The sequence below is a fragment of the Cnephaeus nilssonii genome, assembly GCF_951640355.1.
Source record: "Cnephaeus nilssonii genome assembly, chromosome: 14".
In the NCBI taxonomy this organism is placed as follows: domain Eukaryota; kingdom Metazoa; phylum Chordata; class Mammalia; order Chiroptera; family Vespertilionidae; genus Cnephaeus; species Cnephaeus nilssonii.
In genome coordinates this window covers 851,683-879,295 of record NC_137085.1, presented here as the reverse complement: position 1 = coordinate 879,295, position 27,613 = coordinate 851,683, and the positions used below count along the sequence as shown (strand labels likewise).

At 65.9% G+C, this 27,613-nt stretch overlaps 3 protein-coding genes across 5 annotated transcripts in view; 2 read left to right on the top strand and 1 right to left on the bottom strand.

Annotated features, from left to right (window-relative positions):
• The first annotated feature begins 4 nt into the window (after positions 1-4).
• Positions 5-9,633, top strand: DPH7 (diphthamide biosynthesis 7). Its single transcript, XM_079790327.1, has 9 exons — positions 5-830; positions 1,405-1,535; positions 1,889-1,976; positions 3,107-3,327; positions 3,706-3,878; positions 6,445-6,514; positions 6,626-6,691; positions 6,843-7,015; positions 8,050-9,633. Exons 1-9 carry the CDS (start codon positions 315-317, stop codon positions 8,538-8,540), a joined length of 1,929 nt encoding a protein of 642 aa, XP_079646453.1. The 5' UTR covers positions 5-314; the 3' UTR covers positions 8,541-9,633.
• Positions 9,634-9,902: 269 nt separating this feature from the next.
• LOC307110813 (patatin-like phospholipase domain-containing protein 7) overlaps positions 9,903-27,613 on the top strand; it is a 34,738-nt gene continuing 17,027 nt past the window's right edge. The window contains exons 1-17 of one of the 3 annotated variants that reach the window (XM_079790224.1): positions 9,903-10,082; positions 12,710-12,741; positions 13,847-13,921; positions 14,024-14,111; positions 14,445-14,524; positions 15,882-15,973; positions 16,055-16,195; positions 16,690-16,849; positions 18,477-18,557; positions 19,879-20,007; positions 20,562-20,642; positions 20,996-21,122; positions 22,262-22,402; positions 24,075-24,160; positions 24,397-24,543; positions 26,436-26,513; positions 27,286-27,491. In XM_079790224.1, coding sequence (XP_079646350.1) covers positions 12,712-12,741; positions 13,847-13,921; positions 14,024-14,111; positions 14,445-14,524; positions 15,882-15,973; positions 16,055-16,195; positions 16,690-16,849; positions 18,477-18,557; positions 19,879-20,007; positions 20,562-20,642; positions 20,996-21,122; positions 22,262-22,402; positions 24,075-24,160; positions 24,397-24,543; positions 26,436-26,513; positions 27,286-27,491 — 1,742 coding nt within the window. In that variant the 5' untranslated portion in view covers positions 9,903-10,082; positions 12,710-12,711. Of the gene's footprint in view, positions 10,083-10,764; positions 10,825-12,572; positions 12,742-13,846; positions 13,922-14,023; positions 14,112-14,444; positions 14,525-15,881; positions 15,974-16,054; positions 16,196-16,689; positions 16,850-18,476; positions 18,558-19,878; positions 20,008-20,561; positions 20,643-20,995; positions 21,123-22,261; positions 22,403-24,074; positions 24,161-24,396; positions 24,544-26,435; positions 26,514-27,285; positions 27,492-27,613 lie in introns of those variants that run through there. The other 2 variants (XR_013814502.1, XM_079790223.1) reach the window with 2 other exon arrangements.
• On the bottom strand, positions 10,050-10,636 carry MRPL41 (mitochondrial ribosomal protein L41). Its single transcript, XM_079790225.1, has one exon. The coding sequence runs from the start codon at positions 10,577-10,579 to the stop codon at positions 10,172-10,174; it is 408 nt and encodes a 135-aa protein (XP_079646351.1). The 5' UTR covers positions 10,580-10,636; the 3' UTR covers positions 10,050-10,171.

Sequence of the window (27,613 nt, the reverse complement as noted above, 5' to 3'; positions counted from 1 at the left end):
TTCTGGGGCAGGTCCACGGCTTGTCTTCCCAGCCCTCTCCTTTCTTCAACGGCGTCAGCGTCCTGTAGCCTCCCGGCTGACCGTGGCTGTGCTGGCCACTCCCTTCTATCCTGAATCTAAGTGGTGGGGGACCCTGCCCTCCCGGGACGCTGGCTGTTCTCCGGGCACCTGCACCTGCTGCGGAGGGCCTGGCTCCTCTAGGCACCTCCAGCAGGGCCTGCGTCTCCGCTGCGCCCGCCCGCCTTCCTGGGTGGGCAGGAGGGAAGGAGGGCACCCGAGGCCCGGCTCCTTCCAGCCTGGACTCCGCTGCATGCATGACTAGGCCCTTTGCACGCTTCCACCCTCCTCCGCTCCCCTCATGGGCCCCCGCTGTCCTGTCAAACCCGGGGCTAGGGGCGCGCCCTGGCACGTGGGGCCCGCCGAGGTCCGCCGGCCGGGAGGGGGCGCAGGAGCCCGGCCTTAGAAGGGGGCGGCAACTGCGGCCGGAAGTCCCTCCCCGGCACACCGGAAGGAGGCGGCTGCGGAAGGGGAAGAAGTACCTACCCGTGCGGTGCGGTCCTGTCGCGCTTGGGTTCCGGCCTCAGACCCCGACCCGACCCCGCAGTCGCCCCGGCCTCGGCCCCACCTGGGCTCGCAAACTGGCCTCGCCATCCCACCACCGCAACTCGGTCCCCGCCGCGTCCGACGGCTGGGAGACGGGCGGCCCCGTGCGGCTGCTGCAGGCGGTGGACACGGAGTACACGGCGGACTCGGTGGAGTGGTGCCCGCTGGAGGGCTTCCGGCACGTGCTGGCCTGCGGCACCTACCAGCTGCGGGAGCCGGAGGACGAGGTGCGTCTCCGGGCGTGTGGCCGCGCGCAGGGAGGTCTGGAGGGGCAGAGCCACCCCGGCCCCCGCCTCCCCGCCCCATGGCCAGACCTCTCTGGTCCGCAGCCGGAGCGCTGAGACAGGCGTCCTGTGGAGTCAGGAGGGCGGTGCGACGTTGGCCTTGTGGCCTGGGGGTAGATCAGGAGCGGCGCCTGAGGCAGAAGGCCCTCTGGTTGCAGCGTGGCTCCAGCTGATGTAAAGAGAAAACGGGGCGTGTAGGGACTGCACCCCATCTGTGGGAGCAGACACGTGGGCCCAAACCGCGACCCTTAGGGGTGACAACTGGCGCTGGAGCACAGGCCTCAGCCGGGACTGCCCTGTGCGGCCCGGAGCGCAGCTGGCCCCCGTGGGCTGGTGTAGAAGGAGGCTCTGTGCTGGGCCGGCACATCTGCACGCACCTGTGGGAGGAGGGGACTTTCTCCAGCTCAGGAAGTCGGGGCAGCTCCCGGGCAGGATCCGGCTCCGCAGCCCTTGCTCGCTCCCTGCCTCACCGTCAGCCGCTGTCTGGGTCACCCGGACACACCTGCGTCTTTTGCAGAGCGAACAGGACGTTCCCGAGCCTCAGGCCCGGGCAGGCCGTCTCTACCTGTACAGCTGCAGTGACCCCTCGGCTTGCTCTGTGGCTGAGATGCAAAGAAGAGACACGTCTGCCATCCTGGACATGAAATGGTACGGACTGGCGAGCAACCCCACGGCCTGGGATCGCGTCACTGGCAGGGAGCCTGATGCCCGGCAGCATCCCACCGCCGGACGGGCAGCCTCTGAGCTGTGCTCGCCTCTTCACCGTCCTGCCCACCTGCGGGCACTTGTGGGGTGATGCAGCTTTGGGGTTCATTTCCTTTGTTAGTCTCCGAGCCCCAGAGTCAGTATCCTTCAGAGAAGTGGTGCTGGGTTAGGATTTGTAAGCCGGGGATCTTGTTGGGACGGGGCTGTAGGGGCTTCCATGTGAATGGCGAGTTCCTGGGGTGCATTATGCCGTCCCGTGTCCCCTGTGCTGACTGGCACGTGGACTCTCCCCGCAGGTGCCACGTCCCGGTGGCCGGCCACGCCCTCTTGGCTGTGGCCGACGCGGACGGGCTCATAGGGCTGTTCCAGCTGCTGGGATCCAAGGTCAGTGGCTGGGACGGGCGTCCTCGGGGTTGGAGGGAACCTGATGGAGAGGGTTTGGGGGGAGCGTCTCCCTGGGGTAGTCTCTCTGCAGGGAAGTCTCGCACGCAGCGGTCTAAGGCAGCCACAGCCCATTTTAAAGTGTTGGGTTCTGCCTCTCACTCTGAGAGGAGGTCCCTCATGGGTCACCGCAGAAGGGCTGAAGTGACGGCTTACCTGTCGATGGATCTGAAAGGTCTTCTGTAAGGAGAGCCTGGACCACCGTCCTTTTTTTTTTTACAATATATTTTTATTGATTTCAGAGAGGAAGGGAGAGGGAGAGGGAGAGGGAGGGAGAAACATCAATGGTGAGAGAGAATTACTGCTCAGCTGTCTCCTGCACGCCCCCCACTGGGGATCGAGCACACAACCATGACCTCCTGGTTTATAGGTCGGCGCTCAACCATTGAGCCACACCGGCCGGGCAGCAGTGACTTTCTTACGAGGGGCCTGCCCTTCTCAGTGACAGTTGGGAGAGCCCACGATCGCAGCGGGGACTTGCTGGGTGTTTGACAGCAGCCCTGATCCTCGGGAGCCCTGCGGGGAGGGGAGGCGAGGGGGCAGCCCCCAGGCCGTGCCTGCTCTGGAGCACACAGGGTCTGCGGCGAGAGGGCTGGAGCAGAGGCCCGGGGGCGCCGGGCTCGTGGCAGCGGAGGGCTTGTGTGGAAAGGCCTTGCTCCTGGCCGCGGGGAGCAGCAGCTTGTCCTGGGAACAAGGGAGGAAGACAGGGCCCAGGGACCCGGCCCGGATCGAGGCCCAGGGCCCGGGATCGAGGCCGGAGCCATAAACCAGGAGCCGCCTGTGGGTGGGTTTAGCGGGTCCAGGTTGCATAATGAAGCCTCCGTAGGTGTTAGGGGAGAGAGCGCTTTAGTGGCCAGTCGTGGCTTCTGAAAAGCAAACCGGAGTAAAGTGTCTGTTGTCTGTGCCTCTGAGACCCAGCAGCCTGGGGAGCTGAGGGCGGCCACCAGGGCCCTCCAGCCAGCAGGGGTGTGATAGCGTGGGCGGGCGGGCGGGGAGCGGGGGACGGCAGCAAGGGGCTGAGGAGCGATGCCTGCTTCCCCAAGGTCACTCACGGCTGGGAATTCCTCCTGCAGGTGTGTCTCCTAGCGAGTGCAGACGTTCACCTGGGAGTGAAGGAGGGCGAGAGGGAGTGGCGGCCAACAGAGCTGGAGGCTGACCTCCAGGGTCCCGGGCCGCCCTTGAGGTGGTCTCTCCCCCAGGAGACCACCTACACCCTGCAGCCGTTTGCCAGCTTTGCCCTGAGCAAGCAGTGTCTGGCCTTGTCCCTGGATTGGTCCACGGGGAAGGCGGGAAGGTAAGGGCCACGTCTTTGCGCTGACGGCTCGTTCCTGCTTTTGTGCGGCAGCATCGGTACCACCCGTGCTGCCCCGGCTGCGGCTCCCTAGACCCGGGGGTGTCATGCCAGCCCCCCGAGGACAGAAACCCCAGCCTTCTAGATAAAGGGTGGTGTCTCCATTCGGAGAGGCCGACACTGATTCCCACAGGCTGAGTGGGAGCGCCGCTCTCCAGGTGCCCAAGCAGCTGCTTACAAACCTGCCCACGTGCCAGGCCCATGCAGAGCCGCCAGGGACAGGTCTCGGGGGTACAGCGTGGCACTGCTTGGGAACCTGAAGAGGCGATGAGTTGGGTCTGAGTGAAGTTCAGCGGGTTCTCCATTGCTCCCCGTGTCTAGGGACAGTGACCAGCCCTTAAAAATCATCAGCAGCGACTCCAAGGGCCAGCTGCACCTGCTCCAGCTGGACGAGGTGGGGTCCGGGCTGCACGAGGTGGCCACCTGGCAGGCGCACCAGTTCGAGGCCTGGATCGCGGCTTTCAATTACTGGCAGACGGACGTGGTGTACTCAGGTGGGTGTCCTGTGCCGGGCGGCAGCCACACGTCGGCATCACGCTCCCCCTCTCTCCGAACACCCAACGTGCTGGGAGGAGCGAGCGCACGAGGTGCGGTCGGGCATGACCCTGGCCTCGCTGGGATCGGAGACCTCGTGTGCAGAACGGGTTTTCTGGGGCGAAAGCTGTGGCTGCTCCCACCTCTCAGCACAGCGGCGTCCGCTGCAGGGTCTGCGGGTCCTGGGGGCGCTCACGGGCGGTGGCAGCGGGAGCCCTGCCTCTGCGGTGCCGTCTGCGCCGAGTCGGCAGAGGCCCCAGCGTGGCCGGTGCTTGTGGGTCCCGGGGGCTCGGGAGCTGGATTCGCGTTGCCACTGCCTTTATGGGGGTTTACCTTCCTGAGTGAAAGGGAGCGGGAGAGATGGGTCGACTTCCTGGTGCTGCGACTCGGGGACGAGAGGGGAGCGGTGGCCTGTCCAGCCTCTGGCCCAGGCCGGGTTCTCCCCCGGAGGTGGCGGCCTTGGTCTCTGAGGGGACAGGAGAGGAGCCGCTGCACGTGCAGGATGCAAAGATCCCACCTGTTCCTTCTCCGTCCCCGGCTGGGAGGAGCGGTGGGCTCTTCTGTCAGACCCAGGAGGCTGGGCGGCCTCGCCCCCACCAGAGCCGCTCCTGCCAAGGTCTGGGCCCGTGGCCCCCAGGCCAGCTGCCCCTTCGGCCCATCTTCTTGGCCCCTCACCAGCATTTGGCATGCGACCCTGGGTCTGGCCCCGGGCTCCCCTCCTGCTCTCCACCCTGCCCTCGGCCTCCGCCCTCGCTCCGCAGGGTGGCTCTCCTGAGCTCAGGCACTGTCTCTGCTGGAGACATCTGCCCCGGAGCCCCCACCCGTGTCGGTGGATGGCACCCCTGCTCCTCTCTTTTTTAAGAAATGTGGAACGCTTCACGAATTTGCGTGTCATCTTTGTGCAGGGGCCATGCTAATCTCTGTATCGTCTTAATTTTAGCATATGTGCGGCCAAAGCGAGCACCCTGCTCTTTTTAAAAAAAAAAAAAATATTTTATTGATTTTATACAGAGAGGAAAGGAGAGGGATAGAGAGCTAGAAACATCGACCAGCTGCCTCCTGCACACCCCCTACTGGGGATGTGCCCACAACCAAGGTACATGCCGTTGACTGGAATCGAACCTGGGACCCTTCAGTCCGCAGGCCCACGCTCTGTCCACTGAGCCAAACCGGTCAGGGCTCACCCTGCTCTTAACATCTAGCCCCAGCACAGGGTTTGGTAGCCACATCAGAAACCTCTGCCTCCTCGCGCCTCCCGAGGTCTTCTTGTTGGTCTTCTCAGGTCTCTGCACCGGCCGCCTCTCTCTCTCCTCCCCTGTCCGGCCTCCGTCTTTTCTCTGTCGTGGCTCATCCTGTGTTTCATGCTTACCTTCCCCCAGGGCAGGGCCTTAAACAGCCTCAGGAAACAACGAGGATTTCATTTCATTCTCGAATTAGTCCCTCTGCCTTGCGGCTCAGCTAATGCGGGGCAGGGGTGTCGTGGGCAGGGAGTCGATCATCAGCACCAATTCCGGTCCTCGGCAAGCACTCACTGAGCACCGCTGTGTGCCAGGCTCTGTTCTGGGCGCTTGGGGCACATCCGTGAGGGGGGTACAGCCCTGCCTTCACTGAGCCACATTGATGGGAGGAGATAGGCAGAACCCGACACAAAACATACAGTTAGTTAGCCCCGTGGTCGACAAACTCATTAGTCAGCAGAGCCAAATATCAACATTTCAACGATTGAAGTTTCTTTGGAGAGCCACATTTTTTAAACTTAAACTATATAGGTAGGTACATTGTTATTAACTTAATTAGGGTCCTCCTAAGCTGGCCTTTGCTAAAAACTCAAGGGGCCAAAGAGCCGCATGTGGCTCGGGAGCCGCGGTTTGACGACCACTGAGTTAGCCAATCGCACAGGAGGGCCGAGGCAATAGGTGCTGGTAAGGAAGAAGGTAGGATGGGGCCAGGGGCCAGGGTGCTGTGCCGGTGCAGACGGTCCCGTTACAGAGCCGGTCCCGTTACAGAGCCGGTCCTGGCGGGGAGGGCCTAGAGCGGGGGGCGGGGTGAGGTGGGCAGTGGCGGAGTCGGGCCGTGGAGGAGCCTGGCGTGCTGGACAGCCGAGAGGAGCCAGCACGGCCAGCGTGACAGGAGGGACTGTTAGTGCAGGAGCAGGTGACAGAGGTCACAGCCAAGGCCAGGGCCGTGCAGGCAGCCCCGGGAGGACCTTGGCCTCTGCTGGTGTAACCGAGCCGTCGCGGCAGCTCTGGTTGCTGGCCCTCACTCGGAGCTGCGCCACGGGGACCTGGGAATGCCCCGTCACGCCTGCCGCGGAGCCGCCAGCTACCCCTTCTTCCCCTGCAGGCGCCTCTCCGAGCCTAAAGGCAGCTGTGGCTCAGGGTGCCTGTGCGCGGTGCTGCCTGGGGCTCTGCAGTCTCGTGGCAACCTGAAACCCCGGGAAAAGTCGCCCCTCACAGACCCGAGTTCCCCCGTGAGGCACGGCCACCTGCTGCTCCAGTGCCACGTCAGCGTGCTTCTCTCCCACAGGTGGGGACGATGCCTTGCTGAAAGGCTGGGACACCAGGGTCCCTGGCGCACCTGTGTTCACCAGCAAGAGGTAAATCCAGGGCCGGCGGTGGGCTGGCAGCGCCGCGTCCGCCTGCGCCCGTGCGCCTCCCGGAGAGGCGGCCTGCCCCGCGCCTGCTGAGGCCTTGCCCTTTGGTTACAGACATGGCATGGGGGTGTGCAGCATCCAGAGCAACCCCCACCAGGAGGGCATCCTGGCCACGGGGAGGTGAGGCCGCGGCGTTCCTGGGCCCTTCCCGCGCTCTCTCTTCCTGTCCTTGGGCGGGTGCAGGTGGGGGAGGGGGACTCGGCCCCAGGTCCTGGGAGTGGGGTGGTGACCCGGAGACGTTCCTGCATTGGGGCCTGTCGTCGGGTTTCAGCTACGACGAGCACGTGCTGCTGTGGGACACGCGGAACATGAAGCAACCGTTCGCCGACGTGCCCGTGCAGGGCGGGGTGTGGAGGCTCCGGTGGCACCCCCTGCAAGGCCACCTGCTCCTGGCGGCCTGCATGCACGGCGGCTTCAGCATCATCGACTGCCAGCAGGCCATGGGTGAGTGGGCCCAGCCTCCTGCCCCGCACACCCCGCGTCCCCCAGGCCCGGCTGTGAGCGCACCGCAGTCTCAGTTGCAAGCACTGTGCCCTTGAACTATATAGTTCTTCCCTGAGCAGCTCGGTTGTTCTGGAACCTTCTGCATTGCAGGGGACCTCTGTGCCAGGAGCATTCGCACTTGTCACGTTCCTAACCACCTTGGCCCACCTCTGCCTTGTCCTTCCTGCCGGCGGGCAGCGTGCTTCCCCTTCCTCTCCTCGACTCTCCCGTGGGCGGAACCAGCGCCGGTCCGCTGGGCCGCCCTCAGTGGGTGCTGGCAGGTCCTGGGAATCGCCAGGCACCGACCTAGCCTGCGCGGCCCTGCGTCGTCCTTGCGCGTTCTGATTGCGATGCAGATCGCTGACCCTGACCCTGCACGTGGAGGCAGCGGTGGCCACCCTTTGGGTGCTGCGGCTTTCCAGCTGGTGACTGCTCTGAGCTCACACCCCCACTGGCCCTGGCGTTCCCCAGCGGCTCCTGCAGCCTCGGCCCTGCCTGGGCCCGGACACCTCAGGGCTGGACCCTCCTTTCCTTTCCTTCTCGGTCGTGTGGCTCTGACCTTCGGCAGCTTTGTGCCTTCTGGACGGAGGCCTGGCCTCGTCCCAGTCCCACCTCCAGCCCCAAAGTTGTCATAGCAACTCACCGCCAGGAAACTGCTCACGTTCCAACTCTTCAAGCTGAGCATGCTGACAGGGACCTTCCAGCCTGGTCGCCACACCCCGGGCCTTCCCCTGTCCCCGTGTTTGTGGTTCCCCAGGAGCCGAGTTCTCCCTGCCTTGCCCTCCGCGGGCAGCTCCTTTGGCCTCAGCTGCGCACGTGTCCCGCCAGCCAGGCCGAGTGCTCTCGGGTGCACAGTGCATGACGCCTGGTGTCAGCCTGCCTCTCTGTCCACCCCGCGCCCACTCCCGCGACAGTGGTGCTCGCCAGTCTCCCTGTGAGGGCGGGCAGGGCCATCGGCGGGGTAACAATGCATTTCCTGTTCTGTCTCCGTCCAGAGAAGAAGCAGGACACGTGCACGGTCTCTGTGTCCCACTCGCTGCCCAGATCCCTGCTGTACGGAGCCGACTGGTCCTGGCTCACCTTCTGCCATCTGCCTGAGGAGCAGCCGTCATCTCACTTAGAGTCCTTATCCGGCAGCGACCTAGGAGCCGGAAGAGACCTAGGAGCCGGAACAGACCTAGGAGCCGGAACAGACTTAGGAGCCGGAACAGACCTAGGAGCCGGAACAGAAGACGAGGTTGGAGGCCAGTTGCCAGGACCGCCCTGTCCTGGTAGTCCAGCAGACGACGGGAGTGGAAGTGAGGAAAGGACTTCTCCCCAGCCGTCCACAGAGGACGTGAGGGGCAGCAGCCAGCTGCACAGCCCAAGGACCAAGATCTGTGTCTATGACCCAAGCATGGGAACAGCCGACCTCAACATCAACCTGCTGGCCACTTGCTCCTTCTACGACCACGTTCTTCACCTCTGGAGGTGGGAGAGCAGCTGAGCCAGGGAGCGGTTCCGGCTCGGGATCACAAGACCAGGACCTGCTGGCCAGGACCTTCACGAACGAGCTGCCTCAGACCCTCACTGGGTTTGCTGGTCTCTGGCGCCTAGTGTAGGGCTGCATCGGGGAATCTGCAGTGTGGACAGTCAGGAGCTGTTGGCTTCTCAGTCACCCTTATCTGCGGGGTCTTTCCAACAGTGACTCTGGCCCTGACTGGTGTGGTTAGTGGGTAGAGCGCCGGCCTGCAGACTGAAGGGTCTCGGGTTCGATTCTGGTCAAGGGCACATGCTTGGGTTGTGGGCTCGATCCTCAGTGGGGGGGCGTGCAGGAGGCAGCTGATCCATGATTCTCTCTCATCATGGATGTTGTTATCTCTCCCTCTCCCTCTGAAATCAATTTTAAAAAATACACAAAATACTGAGAACCTGGCCGGGAGGGCCTCTCAGCTCTCAGGCTTGTCTTTCAGTTCTTCCCACACATTTAAGTAATATTTGTGGTAATTGTATCAGCAGAGAGATTTTACATGAACTTTTAAAAGAGCACCTATCTCACTGAGGCACGGGAAGTGCTTATGCATTTGCCGGCTTTGCAGCAGGCCAAAGGGGGCGTGGGTGGAGCTGCCTCAGCCGCGGGGAAAGCGGGCGGGCTGATCACACTTCCTCGTCATGGCTTCCGTGAGCTGAGGAGCTTCCCCATATTGCACACGAGAAACCCAGACACAACGGGGCTCCTGACCCCCGGCTTTCACAGCCACGTTCGTGTCACCAGCCGCTGTTGAATTCACCAAATGCTCAGTGTTCCCGGGGGAGACGGGTGTTGAGCCAGAAACGTGCACTTGTAGTCTCTCACTTTCTGAGGGTGCAGCACAGCATGCGGGGTAGGTCAGGACGTGCTGGATCATTCTAGCTAACTGGTCAGTTCCCCGCTCCGCTGTTTAGTTCAAGGCGTTTACCATCCTTTGGAGCTTCAGTTCCTTAAGGGTCAATCAAGTACTAAGACCACAAAACCCTAGACCCGTGGTCAGCAAACTGCGGCTCGCGAGCCACATGCGGCTCTTTGGCCCCTTGAGTGTGGTTCTTCCACCAAATACCACGGCCTGGGCGAGTCTATTTTGAAGAAGTGGCGTTAGAAGAAGTTTAAAAAATTTGGCTCTCAAAAGAGATTTCAATCGTTGTGCTGTTGGTATTTGGCTCTGTGGACTAATGAGTTTGCCGACCACTGCCCTAGGGGTTGCCACTGAAACAGGCCGGACGCGGGGGACACCAAATGACTGGAGACCCTGGAGTTTTGGCCTCGTCCTCGGTTTGCCCCCAGGGGAGCAGCGCCTTTCGCCTGACATGCCCCCGCCCCCGCCCACAGTTGCTCTGGAACCCGTGATCAGGTCACCCCGGGTCACCCCAGGTCCGGGTGAAGGGCCAAAGGGGTGGACTGGCGGCGTTGACACGTGGCGCAGAACCACGGGAAGGGGCCGAGACCGCCCTCTGGGCCGCTACGCCCTGCCCTCCATCCCACAAGGACCACACGCCGAGCACACGCGCGAAGGTAGCCACGGCCTTTAATGGGCGCCAGGGAAGGGGACGGGGGCGCCGGCGGCCGGCGGCCGGCGGGCTGGGGTCGGGGCCCCGCCGGGGCTAGCGCGGGAAGTTCTTGGGGTACAGCTGGAAGAGCTTGCCCTCCTGCGTGGGCTCGAAGCCGTACTTCTCCAGCCGCTCGGGGTCGAAGGTGCCGGCCCTGAAGTCCTTCTCGATGGCGGGCGCCACCGCCTCGCGGAAGAGCTGCTCGGCCGTCAGGGGCGTGTCGGTGCCCGCGGGCGCGCGGTAGTTGACGTAGGGCTTGAGCTTGAAGCCGGCCAGGTCGGGCACCACCAGCTCGGGCACCTGCTCCTTGATCAGCAGGAACTTGCCGCCGCGGACGAGGTAGCCGGTGCCCTTCGCGCCGCGGCTCTTGTAGAAGGTGCGCGGGCCCCGCTTGCTGGTCCACTTGCTCATGCGGTCGGCGCCGCGGACCACGCAGCGCGCCGCCGCGCCCAGGAGCCCCATGCTGCCGCCCCGCCGCTCTCGTGCGCCCCGGGCCCTCCGCGGCGCGCTTCCGGCACTAGAAGCAGCTTCCGGTGCCAGGGGCGGCTTCCGGCGCCCGCCCCCCGCGCCGCAGCAAGAGCAGCTCCGATTGGCTGCGCCGCGCCCAATGCGCAGCCGCGGCCCTGCGAGGGGGCGGGACCGGAGGGGACCCGGCCAATGCGCGGGGAGAGCCGGCGTCGGTGCGCGGCGGCGAGAGCGCGGGCTCGGTGAGTGGCCGCCGCGCGCCCCGAGCTGCGCCCCGGCGTCCGGCCTGCGGGGAGGGTGGCCCGCTGCTCCCCAACCCGCGCCGGGCGCACTCGGCCGCTGGGAGGGGCCGCAGCCCGCTCCTCTCGGGCCTCGGACACCAACCGTGCCCCCACCCGACGCCCCCAAACTCGGTGCCCCCGTAACTCCGACACCCCTTAACCATGGTGCTGCTGTAACACCAGCGCCCCTAACGCGTCGCCCCTCACACCGCAGTAACAATGAAGCCCCCAAACCCGACGCCCCTCTTAACACCCATGTCCCTGTGATACCGACGCCCCTCTACCCGTGACCCCTGAACCCCGAAGCCACGGTAACACCGACGCCCCTGTAACTCCTACACCCCCTAACCTGATGCCCCTGTCACACTGACGCCCCGTTACCCTGACACCCCATGTTCCCCAAACCCTCCCTAACCCTGGTGCCCTCAGAAACCCAATGGCCCCCCTAAATCTGACGCCTGCTAATACTCCTGTTCCCTAACCTCCACAGCCAGCCAAGACACCCCCTAACTTGCCATTCCCACTAATCCTGACATCCCACAACCCTAGACATCCCCAACCCTGGACACCCCTAACCCTGGACACCCCTAACCCTGATATCCCCCCAACCTCGACCCGGGCTCTGCAGGCTCCCAACCCTGGTGCCAGGGCCCTCAGCTCTGCCCTGGGCCCCTCCCCTCTGGCCCCAGGCTGTCCTCCCTAGAGAAGTGGCAGCAGGTGCTGGGGGGCGAGCTTGGGGGTGTGTGGTCAGGGCAGTAGCCGGCCACAGCGGGGTCCAGGCCTGCTGGCCTTGGGGGACTCAGAAAGGTTTCCCTGCGGGGTGGGGAGGGCACAGGACATTTGACCCCGTGAGCAAAGGCAATCGACCCCACACCTGCCGGCTCCCTGCTCCTCTGGGTGGGATTTTGTAAGAGAGAAACCCTCCCTTGCTCCCACTCTCCTACGGGGCCTGGTTCCCTGGACCCAACACCCCCCCTTGAGGGCTCAGCCACACTGGATGGGAGGTCCCCAAGCCCGGGCCTCTGGGGAGGGTGCCCTCCGGCCTGTGCCCAGGCCAGCTTGGAACTGCCGCTGGCAGGCACCAGGCCGGGGCCAGCTGCTCGCTGCCCTTGCTGGCCGGGCCTGAGTGGGGCCTGGGCTGCAGTGCAGGTGCCCGGGCGGCCACGTGAGGGCTGTTTATGGAGAGGGGAGTGGCTTGGTGCTTCGGAAAAGGCAGCTCCTCTTCACGGAGAAGTTCTTCGTCTGGTCTTCCTGTCAATGAAAACAGATTTATTTACCTTAGTTTTGTTTGTTTGTTGATCCTCACCCGAGGATATTTTCCCATTGATTGTTAGAGAGAGGGAAAGACAGAGAGAAACATCCACGTGAGAGAAACTCATCAACTGGTTGCCTCCTGCACAAGCCCCCACCAGGGCCCGGGCTGGGGAGGATCCTGCAACCCAGGTACGTGCCCTTGACCGGAATTGAACCCGGAACCCTTCATTCTGCAGGCTGACACTCTACCCACTGAGCCAAACTGGCTAGGGCTGAAAACATAATTAAAGAAAACTTTTTAACATGTTTTTAATGATGTTAGAGAGAGGAAGGGAGAGAGAGAGAGAAACATCGATCGGCTGTCTCCTGCACTCCTGCTACTGGGGACTGAGCCTGCCAGCAGGTATGTGCCCAGACCCAGACCGGGATCGAACTGGTGACCTTTTGGTGCACAGGGCGCTGCACCAGCCACCTGGGCCCTCCGGCCAGGGCTGAACACATAGCTGACCGCGGAAGGGAGCCGGGGCAGGCTCCTCCGCGGCTGAGTTGGCGGGACACTTGTCCTCGTTCGAACGTCTCTCTTCCTTTGCAGCCATGGAGCAGGAGGAGCACGCCGGCCCGCAGGTAGGGAGCGCGAGCGGTTGGTTTCTCGTCGGGGGCTCCGTGGGCCAGCTCCCTGGGGCCTGCGGAGCAAGGGGGGGCCTGTGTCTCTCTCCCCGGGGGTCGTTCCTGGCCTCAGAGTCACCGTGAGGAGTTGGGAGTCTGAGGCGCGGGACCTCGGGGACTGTGCACAGGGCTCTGGTCACCGGGCGCCCGCCCCTGGCCCCTGGCCGGTCTGAGCTTGGCGTGGGGGGTGTGGCCGCGGGTCTGGGCACCCTGTCTGGGCCGGGGGCGCGGGGCCTCGGGCGGGAACCGAGCGCAGAGGTTGAGTTTCTCGGGCACTTCCTGAGGTCCGGACGCAGCGCTCTGCTCGAGGTGCTGTCCTGCGGGCCCTTCCGTGCCGTGGTTTTCTGGCACCGATGCCGAGTCCGATGCCAGCTCGGGGGGTAGGCAGAAGCGGTAGCAGTAGTTCTCGGGCTTGTGCAGAGCGCGAAAGGATGGACAGGTGCCATCCTGCTCCTCCGCCTGGGGAGCAGCCACGGACGGAGGGGCGGGGCCGAACTGGCTGGTTTGCTGGTCTCCTTTTCCTCTTCATCTTCTTGGGGCAGAGGGGGTGGGGGGGCCGCATCCTCCCCCTCCCCCTCTCGGGTCTGGACTTCTGAAGCCAGGGGGCGGCCGGGGGGTGGAGGGGGGCAGGCTGGCAGGCAGCCTTCTCTGTGGAGAGCTGGGTGGCTCCTGGGCTTTCCCGGCACCACGGGCGCTTGGGCTCCTGTGTGCCCGGGGCCAGCAGCTCGAGGTCCTGGTGGTGCCCGGAGGGTGCTGAGCGTCGGCCTCTGCACCCCGTGGCCAGCGGGCCTTTCCCTCTGGACTCGCAGCCCGAGAGCGCAGGATTCAGATGCATTAATGGCGCGTGGAGTGTTTGCCAGCCGGGCTGCCGGCCCGCCCTGCCCTGCCGGCCTGAGGGCGGCCGTGGACACAGGTCTCGCTCCCGAGACAGCGTCCAGGCCCTCCGCGCCCGGAAGTCCGCTGCCTTCCTGGGTCCCCGCCCTGACCCTGAGCGCTGTCTCTGCCCTGGAAGCCGGGCCTGCCCTGCTTTCCTGACCTCCATGCTCTCCCTGCTCTCCCGCAGGCTGGCGTCTGCCTGGGCACCGCCCTGCAGTCCTGGTGGCTGCTGGTGATGGAGCAGCGCTCACAGTCCACCATGGTAACCAGCGCCCCGGCGCTCCGGCCCCCTTGGGCTGTGCCTGTGGTCGGGTGGGACGGCCCCTCGCAGCCTCGCTGATGCGCTCTGTCTGCCCCTCTCCAGCTGACGGGCATGGCGATCGGAGCCCTCCTGGCCCTGGCCCTCGTGGGCATCGCTGTCCTCTTTGTGCGCAGGAGGCTTAACCAACAACGTGAGTCCATCGCTTCGGGCTGGCTCTGGGGAGGGGACCAGGAGGTCCCGCTGACTTGCCCCGTGTTCCGCCCTCCATCAGGCCCCTCCCCCGCCCCCGTGGCTGTGGGTGGAGACCTCTGGCTGGCAGGCTGGGGCTGAGCCCGTGGGCCCACGGGTCTGCGTCTGTCCACACTTTCTCCAGTCTCGCCCACGCCGCCTTCCGTGGGAAGAGCGCGTCTCTGGGTCCCCTTGGGGGGGGGGGGGGGTGTCAGCCTGGTCGGACGCTGCCCTTCCTCCCAGCACTGAGTGTGGGGGGGGTGCGGGCTCAGGCGGCCACTCTGCTCCCTTGCAGGACAGGTGCAGCCCACCCCCCAGTACAGGTTCCGGAAGAGAGACAAAGTGATGTTCTACGGCCGCAAGATCATGAGGAAGGTAGCCTGGCTCCTGGCTGCGGCCCACGCTCGGCCCTGACCCCGAGGCCTTGGCCCCTGCTGGCCTGCCCGGGATGGCTCTGTGCTGGGCTGTGGGGCTGGGGGGGCCCGGGTGGGGCTCTGGGGGCCTGGGTGGGGCTCGTGGGGGGCTGGGGGGCTTGGGTGGGGTTGGGGGGGCCTAGAGGGGCTCTGGGGGCCTGGGTGGGGCTGAGAGGGCCTGGGCGGGGCTGGGGGGGCTGGGGGGCCTGGGGGGGGCTGGGCAGCCCTGAGGGGGGCTCGCGGGGGGCCTGGGGGGGCTTGCTGTGGGCTGAAGCCCTGAGCTGCTCTGGCACGTGTGCCGAGACCAAGGCTCGGTGGCCCTGGAGGGGACGTCAGCTAAAAAAGAGGTCGGAGGCCCTCTCTGGAAACGTCTTGAGGGCGCGTGGGCACAGAGGGTCCCCGCTCCGGGGCTGAGGTGGGCGGTCCTGCCAGGATTTGGGGCCAGGTCCCCACGGAGGGGAAGCCCCTCTCTGGGGATGAGCATCCTGGTCCAGCCGGTCCTAGTGACCTGAGCCCACTCCCGGCTCTGAGGGCGAGAAGGACCCCAGAGGCCCGTGCACTCAGAGTCAGGCTCAGGGACCCTCGTCCTTCTGGGGACACGGGGGCCACGCTCCTTGTAGAAAACTCGCAGCGTCAGACAAGCATGTGTGTCTGGCCTGGGTCCTGTGCCCGGACCAGTGTCAGGTGCTGGGGCGGGAGGTCGGCTGGGGCTGCTCCCGGCGTGGTGGCCGCTCGGAGCCCGGACACGGCGCACCCGCTGTCGGCAGGGGCCGGGCCTGCTGTGGGCACAGTGCAGCTGCCTCCAGCCCTGCAGGGCCACGCAGATGCCCCGGCAGGTTGGAGGAGCTGGTGCATATTGGGCGGGGAGCCCAGGAATGTGGTCCAGGGGTGCGGGGACACCTGGGAGGGCCCACACCCCACAGCGCAGCTGAGACCCTGGGGCTGACCCCTCACGTGGAGGGAGAGCTGAGGGGCCCTTGTCACACGCTGCCCGCCCGGGGCAGCCAGTTGGCCTGCCCATGGGGAAGGAGGGCAGGACTTTCCAGACCCGGGCGATGGTGCAGAGACGGGGCTGGAGGGAGCGGAGCGGCAGGCAGGGCAGGGCAGGCTCCAGAGGCTGTGAGGAGGTGGCCATGCCTCCTTCTGGGGTGGGTCGCAGGCGCTGTGTGGGCGGTGCTGGCCTGTGGGGGTCACTGTCCAGAGCGCCGAGGTTGGTCCCCACATCCTGGGCTGGCTGAGGGCTGGGGCTGACCCCGAGGCCGAGACCCGGACCTGGCCTGTCTCGGGGTGTGACTTGGCCTCTCCTGCTCACTCTGCAGGTGACCACGCTCCCCCACACGCTTGTGGGGAGCACGGCCGCCCCCCGGCAGCGGGTGAGGAAGAGGACCAAGGTGCTGTCCTTGGCCAAGAGGTACTGGGGCTCCCCCCAGGGGTCACTGCTGAGCTCCCCAGCTGCGGGCTCTGCTCCAGGGCGCGGGTCTCTGCTTTGTAGGATCCTGCGTTTCAAGAAGGAGTACCCGACCCTGCAGCCAAAGGAACCGCCGCCCTCCCTGCTGGAGGCCGACCTCACGGAGTTCGACGTGAAGAACTCGCACCTGCCCCTGGAAGTCCTGTACATGCTGAAGAACGTCCGGTGAGGAGGCCGCGCAGCCGGCGTGCGAGGCCTGTTCCGTGGCCCTGAGGGTTAGCGGAGCCTCCTGTGCCTCTGCCTGGCGGTCGGAGGGGCCTCCTTACCCGTTCCTGCTGTTGTGTTTACGTGCGTGCCCGCACTCTCGCCTGCGGAGGGCCCTCGGAGCGAGTGGGAGTCGCAAGCCCGGGTCCCCTCCGCCTCTCCCTGACCCCTCTGCCTCTCCCTGACCCCTCCTTCCTCTTCTCGCCCTTCCCCGGGCTGGGAGGTGCTCCTCCCCTGGCCGTGGCGATGGGTGTGGCTCACGGTCAGAGTCCCTGCGCCAGAGCTTTGAGCTGGAATCAGCTGGTGGGGTTCCTGTCCCGGTGGGGACTCCAGGCTGCAGCCCTGGGGGAGCTGGCTCTCTGCAGCCGGCCGGGGGAACGCTGGCCGGCCCCCGTCAGCCTCTTCCCAGGCCGTCCCTCCTCCCTGACGACGCCACGTGCCCTTCGGCCTCGCAGGGTCCTGGGCCACTTTGAGAAGCCGCTGTTCCTGGAACTCTGCAAGCACATGGTCTTCGTGCAGCTGCTGGAGGGGGAGCACGTGTTCCGGCCGGGGGAGCCGGACACCAGCATCTACGTGGTGCAGGACGGGCGGCTGGAGGTCTGCATCCAGGACGCGGTGAGAGCCCGGGCGTGGGGGCGGGACCCGGGGGCGAGCGCACGGGCCGGGCACCTGCTGTGTGTTTCCTGGAGGTCTGCCCTCAGCGTTTTCCGTTGAAAAGTCAGTGCGAGCTCTTCAGTTCTCGTGCTTCGAGGAACAGGCACACATTGATTCCAACATGGGACGCAACTGCTCTTGATGCTGGCGGGTATCACGCACACATGCACGCATGCACGCACACGCACCTGTTCCGTTGAGTGGGTTCAGCGGCATTTAGTGGTTTTACTTCTGCTTCACCTGACCCATCCCAGGCATTTAGAAGTGTCCCCCCACTTTCCTCACAACACCGCCCACCGCCTGGTGTTGATCTGCACGATCAGTCGCATCCGGGCCTTGTTCTCAGGTTTCAGATTGTGACCCAACACGAAGGAAACAAGTGAGGCATCGAGGCCCTGGCAGCTGGGCACTCGCTTCCTGCGCTGTCACCCCTCACCCCTCAGCGCAGTTGCTGGGTGCCCTGCAGGCCAGACCCGCCCAGGTCTGGGTGCCGTGCAGGAGGGCGTGTGGGTTCATGTGCCCTGAGGTGTGACCCGGGCTTCCCACTGCCTGTTACCGTTTAAGACTGACACTTAGGGAACCCCAGGCTGCACGAGGTCGCTCCCCAACCTTGTGGGAGTGCCCCCCTGCCCCCGGGCTGGGCGCCGGCCGGATGCTCCTGCCCCGGTGCGTCTAGAGTTTCCACGGCGCAGCTTCCCTGTGCTGGCTTGTGGGTAGTCAGAGGCCCCAGTGCGCCGCCACCCGCCGCCCGCAGCCCGCAGCTGCCACGCGGTCCCTGAGACTAAAGGCGCCGGGAAGCTGTCGCCCAGCGCCGTCAGGGCCGTGGGGATGTCGGAGCGTGGCGCGTCGCTTGCTGTGACGCTCTCGCCGTGTAGTTAGAAGCGTGTCGGGGGAAGAAGCTCACACAGCAGGAAAGCTGCGGCAGCTGGGTCACTCGTTCCCGAGGGAGGACACCTCTGTGATGAGCGTGGCCATGGCGGTGCTCGCAGAGTCCGTGCGGCAGGTGCCGCCCTCCCTGCACCCCGCTCCCCACAGCCCCAGCCGCCCGCCCGCCCGCCCGCACGCAGCACTCACTGTGTGTCGCACTGTCCCCCGCGCTCGGGACAGTTAACGTCTGTCCAGGCTGGGAGCCCAGGCCCCACCTCCCAGGTGTGTGCCCTGGGGGGCCCCACAATCATCCAGGGACGCATTTCTCCCAACACCCTCGTCGGTTAGCGCACACGCGTGCGTGTGAAATCACCAGTGTTGCGCGGTCTTTCTCTTTTAATCCAGTGGGAAAGCGTGTCAAAAGGCCATGACTGATACTGACAGGACGTGAACTTGGTCCCCAGCCTCCGGCGGGGCCTGCGGCCTCACGGCGGGTTGGTGGGATTCAGGCTGTGTTCTGGGGTGCGGACGGCCCTGGGGTTGGACGACGGTCGCGCGGGCGGGCTTCTCGTTCTCACGCTGCCCGTCCTCTGCTTTGGAGCGCATCCCTCTGGTCCCGCAAGGCTGCAGGGTGAGGCCCCGCCACTCGGCGGGCCGTGGAGGCCGCTGCCCAGCTGGCCGAGCCCCCCCAGTGGACCGCTCTGCTCTGCCCCCCGTGCAGGACGGCTCCGAGGTGGCGGTCAAGGAGGTTCTGGCCGGCGACAGCGTCCACAGTCTGCTCAGCATCCTGGACGTCATCACCGTGAGTGCCCGCCGCGCCCCGCGGCAGCCAGGGCCCCGCCCGGCAGCGGCCACAGCCGGTGGCCCGCGAGGCCCCGCATCTCAGCAGAGCTGGCTGCTCAGGGGCTTGGGGCGTCTCTTAAACGGCTGTGTTTGGTCGGGGTCACCCCCACACGTGGTCCAAGACCCAAAAGGCCTGCAGCGTCACAGGTGGAAACGCCCCCTGCTCCCCGGCACCTTGGTCCCGTCTGCTGGCCACTGTCACCCTCATATGGGCATCGACTCGCGTGCCTGAGTCCAGTCTGCAGGACAGTCCTCCTGGGTCCCCGGGGCGCACCCCTCACGGAGGCTGAACCCCCTCACGCCTCCCTCCCCAGCTGGTGAGCCGTCTGAGAGGAGGTTTTGCTGGTCTAGTCGGTGACGGTACTGCATCTCCTGTTACCTTGGGGTTTCTAAGCGTTTATCGTGGAACGTTCCAAACCTTCCGCAGTCGGAGGGCAGACGGGGATGAGAGTGTGTGCCGGGCGCCAGCTGCGGCCTCGGCTCAGCCCCTCGCCTCCCCTGACGGTTTCCTTCGAGTAGAGTCCACGCCGTCACCAGACCTTCCCGCACGGTAACTCATCAGTGCGCCTGTCACTCGGCAGGTGCGCTGATGTCAGCCTTCTCCTCGGGAGGGGCACCCTCCTTTATGGATCCTCACCTGAGGGTGCTCCCCACTGGTTTTTAGAGAGAGTGCCAGGGAGGGAGAGAGAGAGACATCGACGGTTGCCTCCCACCCATACCCGACTGGGGCCAGGGTGGGGACCAGGCAGGTGCGACGTGTAAGCGGGTCCACGGCTGGTGGAGCGCCAGCAAGAGAAACACAGGCCCCCAAAGCCCCGTGTGACTGTCCACAGCAGCTTTCTGCGTGACTGTCCCGCCCTGGGAGCAAGGGTCCGAGAACCGCCATGTTCTGGGCAGTCAGCGTCCCGAGAGCGTGACGCGTCCCTGGGGTGTCATCCCGGGTACATGAGCCAGGCCTCACGTCTGCACGGAAGAAAGCTGGCCAGTTGCAGGAGCAGTGGTGGGAGGAGAGGGTGACAGGACTTAGCAGAGAGGGCGGGGGGCACCAAAGGGGACCCTCTTCCGGGAACACCGAACACCGAGCCGGGCCTTGCTCAGCGACAGGAGCCTCCTGAGCCAGCGCCTCCTTGGTGCTCAGCGAGGCTCCCTGGGGGTCGCTGGCTCCAGGTGCCTTGCGGGAGGCCCTCGGGCTGGTGCCTGGCGCGCCTGTTGCAGCAGGGACCGGAGAGCCGGGTGCGACCTCCAGGCCAGGGGGAGCCCCGACATGCCTGTCCTTGCAGGGCCACACCGCGCCCTACAAGACCGTGTCTGCGCGCGCCGCCGCCCCGTCCACCGTGCTCAGGCTCCCCGCCGTGGCCTTTCAGGGCGTCTTTGAGAAGTACCCGGAGACCCTGGTCAGGGTGGTGCAGGTGGGTGCTCCCTGGCGGCCGGGCGTGCGGGCTCCAGTGCGTGCGGGCGGGCGGAGGGAGGCGGGGAACCTGGTGACACGGGCTCCACAGTAAGAGCCAACACTCGTGACCTCCGGGAGGCCTCAGGCCTGCACTAGCCCCAGAGCTTCCTGAGCCTTCAGTTCCTGTCGGAAGCGATCTTAGTGCATAGGAAACTTACAAAGGTGACACAGAGCGCTCCCGCCCGAGGCTGACACTTAGGTGACCATGGAGATTGTCAAAATGGGCGGGGTGGGGGTGGTTCCGGCCCGCGAGGCCCAGGCGGGCTCATGGCTTACGGCCCTGTTGCCCCAGATCCATGGTCGGCAAACTGCAGCTCGCGAGCCACATGCGGCTCTTTGGCCCCTTGAGTGTGGCTCTTCCACAAAATACCACGGCCTGGGCGAGTCTATTTTGAAGAAGTGGCGTTAGAAGAAGTTTAAGTTTAAAAAATGTGGCTCTCAAAAGAAATGTCAATCGTTGTCCTGCTGATATTTGGCTCTGTTGACTAATGAGTTTGCCGACCACCGTCCCAGATCATCATGGTGCGGCTGCAGCGGGTCACCTTCCTGGCTCTGCACAACTACCTGGGCCTGACCACGGAGCTCTTCAACCCTGTGAGTGCGGGGGGGGGGGGGGGGGGACCCTTCCTGTCGGCTGGGGGTGAGCTGGTGGCGGGAGGTGGGCTACGCCGGCTGGAAGCCATGGGACCTCATGCCCACCTCCCCTCCCCCGTGCTGCGCTGTCTCAGGCCAAGCCCTCCTGGCTTCCCGCGTTACTCTTCCTCTGATGAGGAGAGTTACCGTTTCTGACCGTTTTGGCCATTGCTTTGAGCTTGCCGGGTCTCTGTCGCCTTGAGCAAACCCGCTCTCCTTTTACGCACCTGGTTTCACGTCCACCCTGGCTGCCCCACTCTGGGGTGCACGCCCGCCCGGACGCTCAGGGCAGCCCCTTCTTGCTCACGTCCCAGGAGAGCCAGGCCATCCCCCTGGTGTCTGTAGCCAGCGTGGCTGCTGGAAAGGCCAAGAGGCAGACGAGCTGCGGCCCCGAGGAGCGGCCGGAGAGGCCCCTGCGGCCCCAGGAGTCCTGCGACCCAGGTACTTGCCCGGGACAGACCTCCGCCCGGTCCCGGCCTCCTTCCCCCTCCGGCCCTCGGTCACCCGCTGCCTCTCCGTCTCTGCTGGGGTCTTGCCTGGGGAGAAGGTGTTCCGGGGGTGGGCGCTGCTCTCTGAGCCCCGACCGTGGTCATCTGAGACCTCAGGAGGGGCCGAGATTTGGGGAAGAAACCGACCGTGGAGGCTCCTCGGCCAGGGGTCCCCTCCAGGTGCCGTAACTGGATTTGATAAACACGTGGCTAACGGGGTGCAGTGCAGCCGTGTTACTGGGGTCCCTCCTGAGGCTGGGACCCACTTGCCTGAGGGCAGTGGGGCGCTGACGCTCGCCAGGCTGGCAGCCGTGCCCAGGCCACCGCTGAGGGCTGGCTCTGAGGAAAGGGCACCGTGGCTTCCAGCTGGGCAGGAACTGGCCTTCACGGTGCCCAGCCAGCGGCAAGGGGCGGCCAGTTGAGGGAGACCTGGAGACGGGCCGAGCAGGGCCTGGTGCAAGGCTGTCCCTGTGCACCGTCACCTGGGCAGGCGGGCACAGGTGGTGGGCAGGTGGGCACAGGCGGTGGGCAGGCGGGCACAGGCGGTGGGCAGGCGGGCACAGGCGGTGGGCAGGCGGGCACAGGAGGTGGGCAGGCGGGCACAGGCGGTGGGCAGGCGGGCACAGGCGGTGGGCAGGCGGGCACAGGCGGTGGGCAGGCGGGCACAGGCGGTGGGCAGGCGGGCACAGGCGATGCAGTGAGGTGTGGCCTGCGAGGCAGGTGTGCAGAGGCGCCCGGGCCCCGAGATGGCGGCTGGTGCTGCTGTGGGGATGGAGGCCCACCTCACCCACGCCCTCCCCGCAGACCGCGGGGGCAGCCGCGTGCCCCACCTCACCCACGCCCTCCCCGCAGACCACGGGGGCAGCCGGGCGCCCCACCTCACCCACGCCCTCCCCGCAGACCACGGGGGCAGCCGGGCGCCCCACCTCACCCACGCCCTCCCCGCAGACCGCGGGGGCAGCCGGGCGCCCCACCTCACCCACGCCCTCCCCGCAGACCGCGGGGGCAGCCGGGCGCCCCACCTCACCCACGCCCTCCCCGCAGACCGCGGGGGCAGCCGGGCGCCCCACCTCACCCACGCCCTCCCCGCAGACCACGGGGGCAGCCGGGCAGCCGCCGGCGGGCCTCTGCTGAAGAGGAGCCACTCCTTCCCGCTGCCCTCTGTCCACGAGGAGATCGCGGACGACCTCGGCCAGGCCCAGGCGGGCGACCAGGCCGCTGCCGCCCCCCCAGGTGAGAACAGGCCACAGCACACGGGGCTCCCTCCAGCACCCCTGGCCGGCAGCAGGCACACCTCGCCTTGAAGGCTACACTGCAGTCGCAGCATCTACATCTACACGCAGCCTTCCGTGTCGATGGGCGGCCTGGAATGTGCGCATGTCTACCGCCGGCCGTGGGGTCGGGTTTAAGAGACGTTGGTATCAGTACCTCGGCTTACTAGTTTTTTACATTACACTTTTACTGACTTCAGAGAGGAAGGGAGAGGGAGAGAGAGAAACATCACTGATGAGAGAGACTCATGGATCAGCTGCCTCCTGCACGCCCCACACTGGGGATCGAGCCTGTAACCTGGGCCTGTGCCCTGACTGGGAATCGAACCCTGACACTAACCATTTAGCCACACCAGCTGGGGCAAAACGTGATACGTATTTAACATGTAGTAGAATAACATAGTAAGTACTAGAAACACGTGGTATCTCAGGATGAGAAAAGTGGTTGTAAGCTGTTACTTTTATTTTTATTGATTTTGAGAGAGAGGAAGGGAGGAAGAGGGACAGACAAAACTTATTGGTGTGAGGGACACGTTGGTTGGTTGCCTCCCGCCCCCGCCCCGACCCGTGCCCTTGACTGGAATCAAGCCCGGGAGCCTTCAGTCCTCGGGCCGATGCGCTATCCTCTGAGCCGAACCGGCTGGGGCGGAAACTGTTACTTTAAACGTTTTGGAATCTGATCCGCATAAGCCAGTAGCTGTACCGACTTGTTTCCTGTGAAATGTAACCTGGAGGACACCGTGGAAACTGGCCGTGCAGTTCCTGGCGGAGTCCGTCTCATTCCCTCTGAGTGAGCCGGTTCCCAGGCCGTGCGCCCCCCAGAGGCTTTCCCGCGTGTCCCCACGCGCGGCCCTCACGCTGCCTCTGCTTCCTCTGAACCTCGTCCCCTCTGACGGGGCTTCTCCTCCGTGTGACCTGCACCCAGGGGGCGGGGGCGGCTGGGCCTGTGGCTGGGACCCGCTGCCAGGGTGCCTGGCACCCTTCCCCGGGGAGCATGTCCCCGCCTTCTGAGGTTGAGGGTTTTTAAACGCAGACAGGACTGTGGGCGCCAGGGACAGGGCCGCCCCCCACAGGCCACCTGGGTGCTGCAGCGCTCACCCTCCTGCCTCTCCACTCGGTGGCCCTCTTGCCGGAAGCCCACTGACCTGCCCAAGCCTGACACGCCGCCCGGGACTCTGCATCTGTGGGGGACGCCCGGCTCGTGCCTGGTGGCCGGAGGCAGGCCCAGGGCTGAACTGGTAGTGTCTAGGCCAGTGATGGGCAACCTTTTGAGCTTGGTGTGTCACACTTCGCCAAAAAACTGAGCATAACTCGGGTAGTGTGTCACTTTGAGGAAAAACCTAACTCCAAGACTCTAGTCGCAAATGTTTCATCTCAGGAGCAGCAAATGTTTCATCCTCGGCATGCGGCTGCGTGTCATCAGAAATGGCTACGCGTGTCAGTGCTGACACGCGTGTCATAGGTTCCCCATCACTGGTCTAGGCCGAGATTGGCTAATGCCCGCACGCTGCCCGTGTGAAAGGCACGCCAGCACCGGGGCCTCACTCAGGACCAGACTCATCCACGGTCCGCAGGCGTGGGGGGCCCGCCGGCCCTGGCTGCCAGCACGGCCCTGAGTCTCCCTGTGTCTGCAGGTGCCCCCTCGGACCTGCGCATGGCCTGTGACCGCGCCAGGGTGCCCCTGCGGGCCGAGGAGCGCCCCGGGAGCGCGGCCAGCAAGGTAGTGGTGCCCTCCAGGCTCTCCCTCCCCACACCGGCGACCCCCGTCACCTGCCCCCTCCCTCTGACCCCACACTGGCGACCCCCGTCACCTGCCCCCTCCCTCTGACCCCACCGGCGACCCCCTTCCCTGCCCCCTCCCTCTGACCCCACCGGCGACCCCATTCCCTGCCCCCTCCCTCTGACCCCACCAGCGACCCCGTCCCCTCCCTCTGACCGCTGTCCGTGCCTCTCAAGTCCAAGAAGAGCGTGCTGGTGGCAGAGACGCCCTCCGCCATCTTCCACTACTCGGACTGCGACCTGGATGAGACCATCGCCAGCACCAAGACCGACGCCATCTTCCGCGCCGCCAAGAAGGACCTGATGACCCTGATGAAGCTGGATGTAGGTGCCCCTCCCGGCCTGACGCCCACAGACCAGGCGCCGGCCTGTCCACGGCACCAGGACCTGCCGTGCCGTCCCAGCCGTGGCGATGGCGGGAGCCTGCTGCCCGGCTCAGAGCCGTGTCCTCGCGACGGGATCTCTTCCGTGTTGTCGCCTGAGGCTCCCTGCTCAGCCTCCCTGAGGCTTCCGTGCAGATGGAGTGACAGAGGGAATGCCGGTCGGGCAGGTCAAGGAAGGGCCCGGCATAGGCATCTGCTCTTGGCCAGGCTGCGGGCCGGCCTCTCCCCCGCGGCCCCTCTGGGCTCTGTGCTCGGTGGGCTCTGTGCTCGGTGGGCTCTGTGCTCAGTGGGCTCTGTGCTCGGTGGGCTCTGTGCTCGGTGGGCTCTGTGCTCGGTGGGCTCTGTGCTCAGTGGGCTCTGTGCTCGGTGGGCTCTGTGCTCGGTGGGCTCTGTGCTCGGTGGGCTCTGTGTGCTCGGTGGGCTCTGTGCTCGGTGGGCTCTGTGTGCTCGGTGGGCTCTGTGTGCTCGGTGGGCTCTGTGCTCGGTGGGCTCTGTGCTCGGTGGGCTCTGTGCTCGGTGGGCTCTGTGTGCTCGGTGGGCTCTGTGCTCGGTGGGCTCTGTGCTCGGTGGGCTCTGTGTGCTCGGTGGGCTCTGTGCTCAGTGGGCTCTGTGCTCGGTGGGCTCTGTGCTCGGTGGGCTCTGTGCTCAGTGGGCTCTGTGCTCGGTGGGCTCTGTGCTCAGTGGGCTCTGTGAGCGGGTGGGCTCTGTGCTCGGTGGGCTCTGTGCTCGGTGGGCTCTGTGTGCTCAGTGGGCTCTGTGAGCGGGTGGGCTCTGTGCTCGGTGGGCTCTGTGTGCTCAGTGGGCTCTGTGTGCTCGGTGGGCTCTGTGCTCGGTGGGCTCTGTGCTCGGTGGGCTCTGTGTGCTCAGTGGGCTCTGTGAGCGGGTGGGCTCTGTGAGCGGGTGGGCTCTGGGCGGGTGGGCTCTGTGAGCGGGTGGGCTCTGTGCTCGGTGGGCTCTGTGAGCCGGTGGGCTCTGTGCTCGGTGGGCTCTGTGAGCGGGTGGGCTCTGTGAGCGGGTGGGCTCTGTGCTCGGTGGGCTCTGTGCTCGGTGGGCTCTGTGTGCTCGGTGGGCTCTGTGGGCGGGTCGGCTCTGTGTGCTCAGTGGGCTCTGTGGGCGGGTCGGCTCTGTGTGCTCGGTGGGCTCTGTGTGCTCGGTGGGCTCTGTGGGCGGGTGGGCTCTGTGTGCTCGGTGGGCTCTGTGGGCGGGTCGGCTCTGTGTGCTCGGTGGGCTCTGTGTGCTCGGTGGGCTCTGTGCTCAGTGGGCTCTGTGTGCTCGGTGGGCTCTGTGTGCTCGGTGGGCTCTGTGCTCGGTGGGCTCTGTGTGCTCGGTGGGCTCTGTGCTCGGTGGGCTCTGTGAGCGGGTGGGCTCTGTAGGCGGGTGGGCTCTGTGGGCGGGTCGGCTCTGTGTGCTCGGTGGGCTCTGTGCTCGGTGGGCTCTGTGTGCTCGGTGGGCTCTGTGTGCTCGGTGAGCTCTGTGTGCTCGGTGGGCTCTGGGCGGGTGGGCTCTGTGTGCTCGGTGGGCTCTGTGGGCGGGTGGGCTCTGTAGGCAGGTGGGCTCTGTGCTCGGTGGGCTCTGTGCTCGGTGGGTCCCACACGGCTCTGCATCCCGCCCACAGCAGCGGGCGTTGGATGAGAACCGTCTCACCGATCCCCTGTCCCCCGGGTGGCAAAGGCGTCGGCTGCACGGCTGGCGCTCTGTGGGCCGCACTGATGTCTGCTGGGCGCCATCACACGGTGCAGGGGGTCAGGGTGCTGGCGTCGCTCGCCTCCTGGGCCAGGCGACTCCGCACTGGCTGCTCCGAGCTCCCCGTGCGGACTCCACGTTTCTGTTTAGGACCCTTCACTGTTGGATGGCCGGGTGACGTTCCTTCACGTCCCGGGGGGCACGGTGGTGTCCAGGCAGGGGGACCAGGTGAGCGGGAGGCCTGGGTCCGCGGGGGCGCTCACAGGGCGGGCTCTCACGGGCTTGTCCTCACGGGCTGGGCACGCGCCCCCCTTCCCCGCTCCCCCTTCGCTTTTGTCCCCCTTGGAGGATAGAAGGGCTTTCCCCGTCCTCACGGGAGGCAGGCGCCGGCTCACCTCCCGCACCCGGGTCTGGGTCACCTGGGGAAGCCTCTCCAGGGCCTCTGCACCCTCGGCCTGTCCCCCAGCTGCCAACCGGCCATCCCCACACGCCTGTCCCCACACGGCTGTCCCCACACGCCTGTCCCCACACGGCCTGTGCCCACACGCCTGTCCCCACACGCCTGTCCCCACATGGCCTGTGCCCACACGCCTGTCCCCTCACAGCTGTCCCCACACGGCCATCCCCACACGCCTGTCCCCACACGCCTGTCCCCACACGGCCTGTGCCCACACGCCTGTGCCCACACGCCTGTCCCCTCACAGCTGTCCCCACATGGTCATCCCCACACGCCTGTCTCCTCATGGCCTGTCCCAACACTGGCCAAGTCCATTTGGGTCGGGCCCTTCCTGGCCAGACCACAGGGACGAGGTCCGAGGGGCAGGGTGAGCTGGTTTGGAAAGAGGTCACGTGTGGGCAGATGAGTTGGGGTTGGTGTCAGCGTGTTTCACTTGTCGATGTTGGGCCCGAAATGCCTGTGACGTGGGGGCAGGCGGGGAGGGTCCGCCCGCTGCAGGCAGCACCTTGTTGGCCGCGCTGACCGCCTGGCCTGGCCTGTCAGGACGTGAACGTGGTCTTCGTGGTGTCGGGGCTGCTGCACGTGTACCAGCGGAGGATCGACAGCGAGGAGGACAGCTGCCTGTTCGTGACGCGGCCCGGGGAGATGGTGGGCCAGCTGGCCGTGCTCACGGGCGAGCCCCTCATCTTCACCATCAGGGCCAACCGGGACTGCAGCTTCCTGTCCATCTCCAAGGCGCACTTCTACGAGTGAGTCCCCACCCGCCCCTCGTGCCCGCCCCCGGCGCCTACAGCGGGATGGGCCTCCTGGTGGTCTGTGCTCCCGGGACATTGCGGGGGGTGGGGTGGGGGGTGACAGCTGGGAGGGGCTT